A 15221-nucleotide genomic window follows, 5' to 3' on the forward strand; every position below is an offset into this window, starting at 1 on the left:
AATCTAATTAGAACACTAATAAACGAAAACAGAGAGAACTCAGATGCAGTTTTTTGTTTGAGAAATCAAGATTTTCAATTGCAAAAAAAAAGTTAGAGGTGTGAAAGACACCTCTGCATCTCTGGATTACCTTCTTTCACCTAAACTTCAAAGATGGAAAGATGAATGAGTTCAGCGACGGACAGATGTGATGGATGAATGGATGCAGATGGATGCGAGTGTAGCTGATGGACATAACTGATGGATGGATGAAGTGTTGATGTATAGATGGACGAATGAACGATTGGACACATGGACGGACAGATTAATGGATGAATATCAACCATTTTGTTCATTTTAGGTTTTTTTTTTTGAATTTCAATGCAGTAATCAAAATTGAGATTTTGACCTTTTCTTTTTTAAAAGAGTGCTGTAATAAACATACACTGTATATGTATCGTCCTGGATCATACCAGTAGTGAGGTTGAGGATATGGAGAGCCCCCCCACAAATAATATCATCTGGGATCTGCTGTTCTGTAATCCGACCCCGTGTGTGGCAGTCGTGCAGCGCAGAAGTCCGTGATACTGACAGACCGTCAGCACGGTCTCTGCAACGGGCTGCTGGGAATGACCGCAGACTTTTAGCCGTCATATCCGTCAGCTAACGGAGCTCCTGGTGCATGTATGCATGAGCGTATTTACACGTAGAAATGTCAGGGAAGCCCATGCGAGCAGCGTCCGGTGACCAGCGCCAGCGCGTGGGTTATTATTAACGCGGCGGGCCGGTGATGGGAGCGAGGGCCGCGGCTCTCACGACGGCATTCTGACAACAGATGGAGCCTTTGACAGCGTCCCCCCTTCAGATCTTTATTTAAAAGACAAAAAACAAAAAAGAAAGCACAGCATTAAAACGCTGGGCGTGAGCCCGTGTTATTCGGGGCGAACACAAAGGGCAAGTGTGTGTGAGAAAGTGAGCGCCTCCTTTCCAGGTGGAATTCCACGGGCTGTTGGTGCAGCTGGTGAACCAAGGCGGCGTGCGGCTCTGCACACAAGAATAGCCTCCATGGAAACCCGCCGGTGCCTAAAATACAGGGGAGGATGACTGTGGCAGCAGAAATATCCAGGAAGCATGTGCCACACTGCGGCACATTCTGACACACTGAAATGAAAGGCATACAGCAGGCTCGTTATAGCATCTGGTTTGTCTCGGCGTTTATGTGTTCGCACCACATATGAATATCCAGAGTTGGATCCACACTTTAGAGCGAGACTCTTAATGAAGCCTATATGTTCAAAAAAAACATACCAATGGTTTGTATTCTAGTATGTATTCATGCAAAAAAGTTCATTAAATTGGCAGCTAGATCATTACTCATATACAAACATATATATTTACCATCGTTTTACCTAACAAACTTTCCAAATTGATGTTCACTGACAGGACTGGTGTTATCAAGGTAACGTGGCTGCAGAACCTGCAATGTGTCACAAAAACTCAGAGACTTGCTTCCTTAATTCTGAGTAGAAACTGAGCTTTTGCAGTGTGGCACGCTGCCTGGCCATCCTCGTCCGTGCACACACAGAACAAGGTTTTCACTCTCCCCATCGGTGAATGACAAAGCAAAGTGTCCTGCTCTTCATTTCAAGGGGAAGGGATCGGTGGGCGTGAGGTTGAAACTGGCGTCCGCGAAGATGGCCAGCGTGCCCACAGTGGTGAAGATGACGAAGATCCAGAGGAACATGCGGTCCACCACCATGGCCACAAACTGCCAGTCCTCTTTGAGCTGGGGAACGGATGAGGACAGAAAACAGTCAGAGAGGAGAGACGAAATATCACACCTTACGAAGGGAACTCAAATAAAGAGCAAAACTTACGGCTTCGTAGTCCTTCTCAGCCTGCAGGGCCTCGGCGATGTATGTGATGGCGTCGATGGCCGACTTGAGCTCGTCGGGCAGCGCGAGGTAGGTACTGGGGCCGTCGATGAACTTCCTGAGGTCTGTGCACATGCCCTCCGGCTGGAACCTATCGGACGCACATCATGCACACTGCTCAGCCTGCGTGACAGGGCAGCATTTTTCAAAAATAAGATCCAACCTACACGTGAACATGAATCATGAGCGATCTGCTCGTTGCTCTTCTGTCGGTCAAACAGAATCGACAGAAGGTCACTGAAGCTCCCAGCGGCCCTCAGCGAGCGCGGCATGCCCTCTGCTCTGCACCAACTGAGAAATGCTATGTGTCTCTGTCTGTCTGTGCGTGCGTCGTGTTTACTTGTTGCCCTCAGCTACCGCCGGTCAGCTGCAGCCGGGTGCAAGAAGCTGCCGGCGGGGGGACGCTCGGAAAAAGCCGTGCGGTTACCTTCACACCGCCGACCGACTGCTCGCGAATCCCACTCTTAATCTCTGCAAGCATGGACGGCTTCTTATTTTCTTCACAAAGTTATGCGGCATCGCTGTAACTCAGAACTGTTTGTGTGACCTTGAAGCTTTTCGCTCATCTTTTCTGCTCCGAGCTCTGCACCGTGTCCTTCAGCAATGACTTACGGATTACCGTTGGCTGCTTCCTGTAGAGACATGCCCAGAGCTTTAATGCTCCTGGAAAATTAAGCAGTGATGCATCATGATTCTCTCTGCAGGACGCCACATCTAGAATGCTTATTGGAGGAATAGTGCGCGCTCTTAAATTAAAGGTGATTCTGCTTCGAAGGATTACTAAAGAGGGGATCTGGGCGCATGTTTATGGACCGAAAGGGTCAAATTATCCCCAAAGTAATCCAGAGCGACCTTAAAGAGTCTGGCAATGAGCAAGTGAGAGAAAACAATCCCTTTAGACATTATTATGAATTAAAGGGCATCAATCATCATCACAAAAGAAAGGAAACATAATACATGGAACAAACTGAATCATACACAGGACAGTTACAGAGAGACAAAACATAAAAAACATAAAAAAGACCAAACCACAAAAACGCTCACCTAAAATCACTCGGATGTAAAGCAATGACAAAAAAAAAAAAGCATCTACAAAGAAATCCAAGACAAACGCATATAGTTACAAAAAAACAACAACATATGAGACACAAAAGAAATACATGAATTCACCAAAACAAACACAAATGCTTATAAAACAAGTATAAAGTGGTAAAAAAAATGACCAGCAAAGAGACTCAAGAAGCCAGAAAATCATACAGCAACACAAAAGAGCCATTCAAGACTCAAAACAACAGAAACGTGTGAGATGAACTCAAAAAGAAAATCACAAGGAGATGCAGAAACACGCATTGTACACAAAACAAACGAGATAGTGAAACGTTTCTCTTCAGAACCTCTGAGGTTAAATCTGGAGGCGTTTTGTGTCTCCTGTCCATGGATGCAGTCTAATTGGGCCCCGGTCCACACACTGCACACTGGTGTTACACTGCTGTTTATTTTCCTAACTGAATGCCATAATTGGGATTTTCTGAGTCAGGCGCCGCATTCATTCTGCAGTGAGTTGGTAAAACACTCTGACTTCCTCCCACAGTCCAAAAACTATGACTTTGAGGCTAATAACTGCCTCCGAATGGCCTGTCGGTATGAAGCTGAGGGTCTGCAACTGTCTTATGTTTAAAAAAAAAAAAAAAAAAAAAAAAAAGAGGCAGGAAACTGAATTCGAAGCAGAAAACTAACGTCAAACTACACACAAAGCTCTCGAGCCCAGACTCAATCTAGCCAGGCCTGAGTCGTACCTCCACACCACCTGGGCGCTCTTATTATTTTAAGATTAAAAGTATCAGGCTTCTTTAACTTTTCCACCAAACTGTGTCTCCTTCAGGTTTTTTTTTGTTGACCTAGTCCAAACAAACACTATATTCTGGTAAATTAACATTTCCCTCTCTGCAGAGCAGCTGCTGTTCTTATGAAACACCTCAAATATTAAACACCTTCTCTTATAACACACACATGCACACGCACACACACACAAGCCATGCGCTGCAGACCGAGCGGCTTCATCAGCAGAGGGCAGTGTAGCACCTGGTTTCTGTCCGGGCGCTGAGCGGAACCTGGCAGGCCGGGCCAGAGCAGGTAGCTGCTTGGTATTCCGTGCATGATTTTGGGGAGTTTACAATGCAGCGCTGCGGTCGCCGCTGCGCCTGCATGTGTGGCAGGTGAAGAGGCTGTGACCTCCGGGAGGTGAAGCCCGAGCAGGTTTCCAGAGAGAGGTGGAGAGAGAGAGAGACACTCGGGCCTCCTAACCCCCTTCCTCGCTCTTTATGGCTCAAAGCAGCAATTCATCAGCGAGAAGTAAATGACTATTCAGGAGACTAATTCAACTAAAACTGGCTGCGTCTGGTGCCAAGACATGCACTAAACCCAATTAAGGAGGCGTGTGCGGGTGTATGTGTGTGGCCTCAGGAGGGATAATGCTGTCTCATCATATTGCTTTAACCCTCCCCCCCCCACCTACTCCTCCTCCTCCTCCCATCAGCCATCCCTTCACCTGGACGCGCGGCGTCTCGCTCCGGCGTGTCAGACTCGATTTGCGCCGGTCATTATTATTTTAGCAACGATTCTTTCCCTCCAGACAGATTTCATTTCTCACAGGAGTTGCAGGGAGGGAGGGGAGGGGGACAGCCGCGCACGGCGAGGAAGATTTTGGGGGCGTATTAATAGAGCAGCGGGAAGGCGGGCCGGTTAAAGGATGTCACGCATCCGACTGCCAAGACACGCGGCTCTCCGCGCTAACTAACTACCTGGGCAAGGTCGTGCGTTTTTTTTTTTTTTTTTCTGTGTGCGGAGGCCGGAGACGAAGGGGGTCGACCGATGGAACAGTTTGTCGCCAATTTGTGCGCCGGACAACGCTGGCGCCCGTCCAGCTCCTTACTCAACCGCTTCACGGGCAGCGCTCTGGAAAACTTTTGATGAAAATCATCAATCTGGACCTCACTTAGACGTGTCTGCAATTCTGAAGTCTGAATGGCTCTTACGGACGATGGCCCATCTTAACGCAACTACGTTTGTTTCGCATGTTAAAGCTAATCCGTCAGATTTCGGCTCTCGGAGTGAATGTTTCACTGGTTTATGATGAATAGCTGATATAGATGGAATAAATATACTCCATTTTGTCAGGGATCTCTGACTGTATTCCCTCTTGCAAGATAAAGCTCACATTTTGATTTGAAGGATTTGCTGTTTGCTCATCGGACCAAGGGAGCTTTTCACTTTATTTCTGTGTTTTCTGTTCCGTCAAGTATCACGGGCGAGCACATGGGGAGCCTGCAGATTTTACAGAGTGCGTCGACGGCGGCCTTTCCTCACCTGTTGGGTTTCGGGAACAAGACGGAAGAGTCAGGTTTGCGTATAAAATATTCATCGGCTACTTTGCTGATGGCCACCATCTTTTTCTCCCGCCGGGGCAGAGTCTCCAGGGAGAGGGGCGTCTCCACCTTTGGCCGCGTCATGCCGAGATAAGGAGGCAGCATGTGGATGAAGATCTGAATAAACAAGACAGATAACGAAGAAAAGTTTCGCTTTTTCCATTCATGCATGCGCAGTACCCCTCTGATGTGTATTCCACTGCACACAAGCCACATCAGAAGACAAAGGGTTAATTAACACTGTTTACTGTCGATAGCTCACTGCCTTCCACCAGACTTTGTGCATAAATTGTCTTCCCAGGTATTAAAAAGCTATTTATTTGGTTTCCTGTTTCATGATTTATGAGACAGCAGGAATGTACTCAGTCTGTATTTACCTATTAAGGCTGAGAAATGAGTCCAAATGTTGAATTTAGCAGTGAGATAACCTTTGAGAACAGTTGCTGCTGAGTGATTTGGGTGGAGGAACCAACCGGGTAATGAGTTCCAATCCCTCAAAGTCTATCCTGAAGGTGTCCTTGAGCTAAACGCATTGCTGTGGTGGAAACATTTGAGCGTTTCAGTGAAAGAACAGCGTTGTACCGCAAACCTCTCGAGTGTTGGATTATCTGATAATGGAGCTGCCTTTCAAAATATCAAACAACTCAATGATGGAACATCAAAATCAATGGTTCAAAAGTTCATCTTGATCAATATCTTGAATGCTGTAAATGACTATTTAATTTCTTCCTCGATGTGCTCTGCTATCGTAGATCACCGGACTGGCCTGTATCGGCAGCTGAATGTCAATAAAAGGCCACAGGCAAGAAACACATGATGACTGCAAGTGAACAGTAAATTCAGGTCGTGGAGCCCCAGTTCAGAAAATGCTAATGTGTCTTTATGTGACTTTGTCTGCAACATCTAATAACTAGTAGACAGCGTCTTCTGCCCCCTTCTGGATAAAATGTTGGGTAATGATGAAGATTTCCTTGCACGGCAACAAAAGCAGGGTATAGGGTCACTGCTGGTGGAAATTTGGGTTTTTCTGACAAAGAAAACTAAGCAATCTGCAGAATGACAGGGAACTGACGTGAAGCCAAAAATAGACACATAAATGTACATCAATGCTGAAGCTCGTCTTTTTAATCCCCTGCTGATTATTTTCGATTGCTCAGCTGTTGAAAGCCTCCTGATGCATCAAAACCTTTAGAAATATCAGCATCTCCACTACTGCAAATCCCCCATCTCTTGGCTTTGATCTGAACTTTGCACTATCTGTTCTTGTTACTCTTGAGTTTCTGTTATACTGGAAGATCCTTCCGATTTTCCTCGCAGGAAACATTCTCGGCAATCTCCACACACATTGGTAAAATGTTTCGTTTATGTTAAAATGCAGGGATCCTTGGAGTTTTAACAGTTTTAATTGTCATTATTTGTTCATTTTGGATGTCTAACTTCCATTACTATTTCCTCAATTAATTCTTCTCCAGTATTTCGCAGGAGTCAGATTGAAGAGGAGCAGAGCCCGCATTTCTACCTTCCTCCCATTAATCCAGCACCAAGCAGCTCGCTTCCATTAAAGCCTGCAAATCACCTCCGATCAATATGAGCGATTCTGATTTGAAAGTCGCCCTGAAATGGTGACAGTATCGGGGAAAAGAAGTACGCTCGCGCCTGTAATTAGCTCCACATAATGTACGGCGAGGGCAACAGCCACTGATGGAGGTTAATAGTATAACAGGGCGATTAGGATCTCCAAGACTGTGTCGGCTTAATTCAGTGGTCCGCCTCAACCCGAACTGCTGCCGCCTTCACTACCGATTGATCACAAAAATTAACATTGCATTAATGAAATGCTTCAAGGCCGCAGTTTACTTCATCATGCAGAGAAGGACCGCTTGTCTCCCAAAACAAACGCTGTGCTCAGAATCAATTAAAATTATGCTCAAGTACATTTTTCTCTGCCTAATTTACAGCTTGATTGCCTTTTTGTTTGCCTTGCCCTTAATTTGTCTGCAACAACTGCCCCCCCGACACACCCCGAACGTGCAAATCCCGGCTTGAATCTTTATCTGTGCAGACGAAATGCACATTTTGAAGGTCTCTCTGTGTCTGCTTCATTTGTAGAAGCGGCGCCCAATGTCCCGAAAGGTCTTCTGAGGACACGCAGGCAGCTTTAATGGCATCACTCTCCCTGCCTTTTCCTGATACAGGCCGCCGAGAAAATGAAGGCTGAGATATTACAGATACGGCCGTGCCTTTTATTCCTGTGATTGAGCGGCTGGGGCTCCGCCGAAGCGCCTGAGCACAGAAATGAAGCTTTCTTGAGACCGTTCAGCGACGGCGGCGGCGGCATGAGTCACTGGCTGGCCTAATGATCACCTTGCGGACCCACACCGGCATCTGGTGGGTGTTGGGGGAGCGGTGGTGCAGGTTGAGGACGACCACGCTGAGGATGACGGAGAACGTGACCAGGATCATGGTGAACATGATGTAATTGACGATGATCGGGACGCCGAGCGACGTCTCCGGGATTTTGTTGGCCAGCAGGAGCAGGAAGACAGTGAGGGTGAGCAGCACGTTGATGGACAGACCCATCTTCTCACCTGGCCCAGAGGAAAAAAAAAAAAACACTGGACATTAATAACTCAGGAAAAGCAGGTATTTATTCCATTCACATTTCCTCAATTTATGAGAGAATGCAAATGTAATTCAGCGGAGTAGAGTTACAGCATCAAGTAACATTTTCATCTTTGAGGTTATTGATTCAGCTCTTCTCCAGGAAACCGCCATCTAATCTCAAATTGAATTCTGTGGTAATTGGACAAATGTGTGATTGCTGGATGTGAAGAGACCGCACAAGCACAATTAAGAAAGTGGCATTGAGGGTGTGGGAAATCAATGGCGTGGCGGCTTAATCTAAACCAGCTCTACATCAGTGTGGGGACCGTATGGATGAACTGCCAAGGGGGAAGGAACACACATTCCAGCATCCGTTAGCTCATAAAACGATTTAAATGTCATGTTTTGCAAGTCGTGTACCTGCGTCAGGAGGCAGGTAGAAGTTGAAGATGGCGATGATGGTGATGAGGATGCAGGGGAGGATGATGTTGAGGACGTAGTAAAGAGGCTTCCTCTCGATGATCAGGTAGAAGGTCATGTCCTCGTACAGATCGTCATTCATGTTCTTCCTGCTCGGCTTGTGCGTGATGTGCCACTCGCCGCCCTCTGGAGACACGGTCACAAATCACGCGCTCAGGTGTGAATTCAGTCAGAAAATGAAACCAAAAGCTGCGTCACGACCCGTCGGCTCACCGCTGTAAGAGTCGTCGAGCTGGACCTCCCGGATCTCTTTCCCCTTTGAGTCCAGAGCGTACTGCAGGTCGATCTCTGTGGAGTCGTAGGTGTAGGATCGGAACTGCATCGTGCAGTTCTGCCAGTCGAATGGGAAATATGTCACCTGGACGGAGAGACGGAGGGGAGGATCAAGCTCAAGAGAAAGACGGGATGTCAGACAGCAGAAGAATGGAGTTTGTGGTTCTTGTAACCTTGACTCCACAGGAGCTGCAGTAGAGAGCAGGGGGGGTCCAGGTCACCCTGCCGTTACTGTAAACCTGGACGTGGACGCACAGCGCCACATCGAACACTCCGTCATTACTGCAAATAGAGATAGGGATTAAAATTATTCACAAGTTTTCTACCAAATTAGGCAAAAAAAAAAAATCTTTTTTTTGATCTGAACATTTCAAACAAATACACACACGCAAAAAATACTTTCTGCACAAAATAGAGAAGCATACGGATAAAAGTGCTTCTCCTCCATTTAGGAGAATATAAGTGAGAAGCAGTTTTATTGTTGGAGATGGACGACGTTGCAAATAATCCTGTGCAGAAAGTTTGAGAGCTTGTGAAGCACCATCTGCAATATTTGTAAAATTGGGAGATGCGCTTGCAGGGAGACCGGACACCAGATCCATATTTACAGATAGCAGCAGTATTCGCTCCTTATGCTGCACACTGAGGTAATAAAATCAATCAACTTTCAACAGCAGCATCCAAAATATAAACCTCACCTGCAGCCTTTGTGTTTTGTTGTCTCATTTCTTCCCATGCTGCCTTTCTGTCTCTCTATTTACCACAGTCCGTCACAATTTATGTAAAAATATGCTCAAAAATATTAGCAATAACTGAAGCTACTCTGCCTCTCCCATGGAATATGTCAGCGTCTGGCTGCAGTCCCATTATGCACGACTCCACATTAAAACATTTTAATTGGCATAGATGGAAGGAGGTACTCCACACATTTCACCGAGTGCCGCTAAGTGCAGGGCTAATGTCGGATGTACACAAAGCTGTTTGGGTGCTTAAGCTCATAACACAATGCACAGCAAAGACATTGAGCCAATTAGACACAGATTGAGCCCTCTGTCTGTGTGCATTCTTCGGACTTTTATGTCTGCGTTAATATAAACGGGGAGACGCTTGTCTCCTAAAACCCTGTCCCTGTGAAGGTGCTGCTGCTGCTGCGGTGGAAATTACCAGCATTGATCATACAGACGCCGAGAAGTATGTGAGTGTTTGTATTTGTGTAGGTGTGCTTATTTGTGTGTGTGTGTGAGTGTGTGCAGTTCCAAATGAAAGCCTCGCGAGCTGAAGTAGCTGTGCACTGCCATGAGCTCGGTTATTAGGGAGCCATGCTGCTTAATTGCCTATAAAGTGTTGATGAATGGAGCAGTGGGGGTATTTACAGTGGTGTTGATGTTCGTGTGCATGTGTGTGTGTGAACGGAGACTGCACTCACTCTCAGTGTCTAAATCCTTCAGCGTTACACTGTGGTACATAGTTCTGAAAGCACGACAATGGAAGTACTCGGTGTTTCGCCAGCATGTTTCTGCTTTTCTTTGCTTTTTTTTTTTTTCTGGTGAAACTGCACCACATGATCTGCCGGCGTAATGAGCAGAGCAGCGATGCGCACAGCTAGTCCATTAGCACGGATCCTCACCCATGGCTAATTAGGTGAAGTAATTCCAGCTCCTCATCTGTTGATCTATCGTCTAATATTGCATTGTTTGACAATTTCCACAAAAAAAGTATTCATTGGACATGAAATAACATCATACACATTGAAAAGATAAACACACCCCTATTATCTGGGAACGTCGAACATGCTGGTTTTAACAAGTGAAGTCAGGCCTGTTCTAACCTTCTGAAGCATTGTTTTTTTTCTTTTCTTTTCAGTTGTGGATGGTAAAAGTGCTTTGGTTGCGTTTGGGTTGCAGCTACAATGTTATGCTATGTTCCACAAAGAAGTAAAAGTACCCCCAACATCCAGAAAACACTAACTAATTCGGACAAATTTCCTGCTACCCGGTGGGCGATCAACCGCCCGACCACCCTATGAAAAGCTCTGCTTCAAACACAGCTAAACACTCAAGGAGAGTTTCAGCTTACTTATTGATGAGGACAATGTCAGGAAGCCAGACCTTCGACGAGGGAACGCGCAGGACCTCGATCCCGTCGTATTCCTTCGGATTCCACGTCAGGCGGTAATCCGTCCATTCCTGTGTGAAAACGTTCAAGACGAGGCTTTGTGTGTGAGCACGTGACGATTATTACCCCACAACGCACCAAAGGCCGTCGGCAAGCAGGAGAAAAGGAAGATGACAGATGGTTGATACTGAGCGTTCACAAATACAACCAGTTTGTCATTTCATCTGTTTATTTGTCATTTTTCCAAGCTTGTAATTGGATTGCTCTGGAATGGGCCCACCTGTCTTCACAGAGCAAAACACTATTTACATATTTTTTTCATTTTACCTCAAATTACTGCTACTCCAACTGTTCCTTTTGGTCGTTTGTGCCCGGTGTGTGTCGGCACTAAAATGGGTGAATGATCATCAACTCATTGCCACTGGTGAAGTCGCTCATAACGGCGGGAAACAGCGAGAACGTGTCACACACGGGACGCGGAAAATAATACAATCACATCGCTCACTGCGTGGGAAGCGGAGGCAACTCACAAACAGACTTACCAGATTCATCATGACGATCGTGCTCATTTCTTCATTTTTCATGTTCTGAAGAAACCAAAAGACAAAAGAGGGGAAAATTCTTCAGTTTGAAATTCAGATTTCTTTGGGATCGTCAGAAGACTGTGAACAATGTGGCATGTTTGAGATGTGTTGTGGTGGCAGGAAAAGAGCTGAATCTTCATTCAACACTTTACTTTCAAGCATGAAGCCAGAAACTAACAGATTGTTTGTCTCTCGCAATCAAATCAAAAACCTGGGGGCTGTTTGGAAAGTTTCAGTCCAATTCAATGATGATTTCATCTATTTATCTATTTGAACAAAGTTTTAATCGGTTTAACCATATTATTTATTAATTTTTTCCTTAACACAAGGATATGTAGAGAGCAGTACTCTTAGTATTCAGCTACTTTTGTGTAATTTGTTGTTGTGATTCTCACATCCATGCAAGTGGACGTACTGTATTGTGGAAGTCTGACCAGAAACACATAACAGGAAGCGGGAAGACTGAGCTTCGATAAGCCGGTCCTGCTATTTAAAACTGCAGGAGGAATGTCAGGGAGACAGCTGGGACCCGACCAGAGGGAGGGGGCTGCGAGTTCGCTCTCTCTAATGAAAGCACCAAACTCTGACTTGACCACAGACCTATTGCTCACTTATACATCCTGCGGTTCACCTTAGGGCGTCCCTCGGGGCTGATGTTGATAATAACTCCCTGATTACCCAACTGACTAGTTCTGAGGAGAGCCCAGAGTCCAAGCGGGTCACTTTTCAAGATCGTTCCGGTACAGAACTTAAGGGGTCCCGTGTGACTGCCCCTCCAGAGTGAGACTGACCTTGAGTGTGTGTGAGGGGTGTGTGTGAGCAGTGTGAGGATAAAGAACAAATAAAGTGACCGGGTGTGTGAGTGTTCATGCGCACTCGGTCCTTATCATTTCATGCAGTCACAGGCCGGTCGGTGCATGCTGGGATAACACCGCTTCCCAGCATGGATGAATAAAAATACAGTATTCCACTTCAGTAGTGCTCCTTTGCGCCATCTGGTTCTGAATTTGAACCCAGATGGTACCCAGATATCTTCACACAGCCCTGAATGTGAAAGTTTAGCTTGGGATTTACATTTTAGAAGCGGAGCGGCTTCTCGGTCGGATTTAAAAAAAGAAAGAAAGAAAAAAAACTAGAAAAGGAGTTGTTTGCGGCCACCTTGAATATGTGTTTGTTTAAGTGTTTCTCTCGGTGTGTGTTGGCTGTGGACACAGCGTGCAGGAGCTGCTCCATATCCGCCTCACCAGTCCAACGAAGGAGGAGAGGATCATCCCGACGCGGACCACCACCCGTTCCGTCGGGACTTTCGCCGGCCGGACCTTCATGTCATAGTTGGTGAAGATGTTCTTCCACAGATCCTGCTCCACGTCTGCAGCGCCTGAGTGACACGGGAGAGACTTAATAAAGGGAATTCTGTCCTGCAGTAACTTCACACTCGCTGCGTACAGTTCTAACTGTTCTGTGCTGATTTATTATTATTCAGTTTTCTTATTTGGTTCATTTTTCACGTACTTTTTCTGTATTTGTGGATATGAGACGTAGGAGACAGCGCCCTTTACACTGATCCAGAACTCTCTTTACTCATGTACAAGGAAGCTAATTTACCAAAGTAACTGGAGGCCATTTGAGAGTGATTAGAGCTGCAGAAAACTCAGAAAACATTCTGGATGAAAAATGCAGCTCCGAAGGTGGCTGGCAAGATGGACGTTTCCCCTCCCTGCCTCGCCACCTGTTCGCAGTGACTGAAGCGCCCAGAGGCAACGTAACGGGGAAACCTTCAGCTCAGATGAGTGTTGGGAAGGGAAAAGACGGGAAAGTTCAGCAACTTGTTTACAGGAGAAAAGTGAAAGACCAAACTAGACCAACACTTTGTAAAACTATCAATCTTGCTCTTAGTTATTGATGCCATTTGACTTCAGATCTTTATTTTACTCTAAATGGCGGTAATTACTGAGATACTGACATTCTAGAAGATCCTATTCAATGATTCAAACAACAGGGTTAGGGTCGCTCGTCATCCTCGACTTCATTTTCTGTTTTTAAACCCCAAACTTTAAATTGGCAGGTTTATTGACATATTTTTGATTTTGTTCATCATTTTGCTGCAGGAACTATCATCCTTATGTTACCTTTGCAAAGCCAGTTTCTGTTTTTTAGCTCATACATTGGTTTGTTAGCGTCACATGTAGAGATTCCATTTTTTCACTGTGTGGTTTTCAGAGGAAATGTGGTGGAAAATGATCCCAAAAAAAGGCATCAGTGTGCAATCAGATTGAAATAACAGCTGATCCAGGGAAGTTACTATTTCTTAAATATGTTATTTCCTATTTACTTTGCGTTATTAATCCAGTTCTCAAACAGCTGTAGCCTGGTGGCATTATCCAGTCACAGCGACAGACACTTCCCCACACAGGCGTGTCAAGTTGGAAATATTAAATGCAAATACTTTTTCATGCCTCTGCATTCTGAAAGGTAACTGTGCTTCTCCCCTCCCGAGCGTTTTCTCCCCGGTGCTGGAAGGTTAGAGGCATTTATAATCAGCGGCTGTGGTGACGCAGCATTCATCACGTTTGGCATCGCTGTGGCCCCAGCAGGATCTGACCTGACAGGAATAAATGACGGCGATCACCCAGCAAGGCACCCCCATTAGCCAGGCGTGGGGAAACATGGCCGCTGATGGGCGAGGGATGGGGCGGGAGGCAGTGGCTGAAGGCTAGAATTTACCATTTTTTTTTTATCTCGCTTTCCCAGTTCAGATGAGTAAAGAGCAAACTGTGGCTCTAACGCTGCTGATTTAGTATTAATCCGCCAGTAATGGGTTAGTTTTATGAAATTAATCCTGAAGTTTCACTGTGTTCATTATGAAAACATGAAAATAGTTGGAATTGGTGGAAACAGTGATAAATTGCTGTAGTTGTGCCACAAAGATGACTGTTAGCTTTAACCACAGTTACTGTGTCTCTAAACACTTTAATGACATTAAGCACAGCTTTATAAGATCTGTTGTATCTGAACTGTAACTTGTAGGCCACCAGGAGTCCAGTGAAAACATCTGTTGACGAGTGTTGTCCTCAGGTTCATTTACATGGCTGAGGTTTGAAAACAACGTCCATTTACATGGAAATGGGGAAAATGCTGAGAACAAAGTAGTTTTCATAGTGGGCCACTAGTGGGTGCTGTTCTTTGTTATTGTTCACACCCACAAACCAAGAGAGGAGGCAACAAAAACATGCACGCACAGGGTAGACGTGCAAACCTGACCTGCATTCAACCCTATGGTCTTCATGCTATAAGATGAGAATAATAACCAGAACTGTCTGATTACAGTTACGTGGATATAATCAAATTATCTTTCATGAAACTATACTTATTTTCCACTCAAAGAGAACCTGTAATGACTGAAACAGGTGACCAAACAAGTGACATTTGTTGGCGCTCCACACACACTACTCTAGTGTGACACATGCCAGCTTGTGTCTTACCTCCCAGCGACCCCAGGCTCCATAAGCAACACGCCACCAGGAAGAGATCCAGGCTTTTCATGACGACCTCTCCTGAACCTTTCCCCTCTGCTCCGCCTCAAAACAAGATCCTCAGCAGGGTTTTTTCCCCACACTTTTTAAAAAAGAAAAAAAGAAAATCTCTTTCTTCTGCGGCTCACTGGGACTCCTCGGTGCCCGGTCAGAGTTGTGGTTTGGTCACTTTGGACTGTTGTTGTCTGTCAGTCAGGCCTGTGAGGCCAACTGCTGTCTGCTCCAATTACCTCCAGGAGGGCGGGGGGAGAAAGGGGGGGGCGACTGTGCATGTCGGTGAGGGGGAAGCAGTGT

At 45.7% G+C, this 15221-nt stretch overlaps 1 protein-coding gene across 1 annotated transcript; it reads right to left on the reverse strand.

The window, feature by feature from the left end:
* Positions 1-912: 912 nt before the first annotated feature.
* On the reverse strand, positions 913-15002 carry chrnb1 (cholinergic receptor, nicotinic, beta 1 (muscle)). The gene is made up of 11 exons (XM_030086966.1): positions 14877-15002; positions 12639-12772; positions 11353-11397; positions 10772-10881; positions 8869-8977; positions 8636-8780; positions 8363-8548; positions 7703-7926; positions 5280-5455; positions 1857-2004; positions 913-1765 (listed from the first exon to the last, which is right to left on the reverse strand). The coding sequence occupies exons 1-11, from the start codon at positions 14935-14937 to the stop codon at positions 1619-1621; spliced, it is 1485 nt and encodes a 494-aa protein (XP_029942826.1). The 5' UTR covers positions 14938-15002; the 3' UTR covers positions 913-1618.
* Positions 15003-15221: the final 219 nt, after the last annotated feature.

Source organism: Salarias fasciatus, chromosome 3, assembly GCF_902148845.1.
Source record: "Salarias fasciatus chromosome 3, fSalaFa1.1, whole genome shotgun sequence".
Lineage (NCBI taxonomy): Eukaryota > Metazoa > Chordata > Actinopteri > Blenniiformes > Blenniidae > Salarias > Salarias fasciatus.

Bases quoted from the DNA above. Each gene is read 5' to 3' on its own strand.
- chrnb1 (XM_030086966.1), bottom strand. From the start codon at position 14,937: ATGAAAAGCCTGGATCTCTTCCTGGTGGCGTGTTGCTTATGGAGCCTG. The intron at 12,773-14,876 runs GTAAGACACAAG...CGTGTCACTCAG, and splicing joins GAGCCTGGGGTCGCTGGGAG to GCGCTGCAGACGTGGAGCAG. The intron at 2,005-5,279 runs GTGAGGAAAGGC...TGCGTCCGATAG, and splicing joins TTGTTCCCGAAACCCAACAG to GTTCCAGCCGGAGGGCATGT.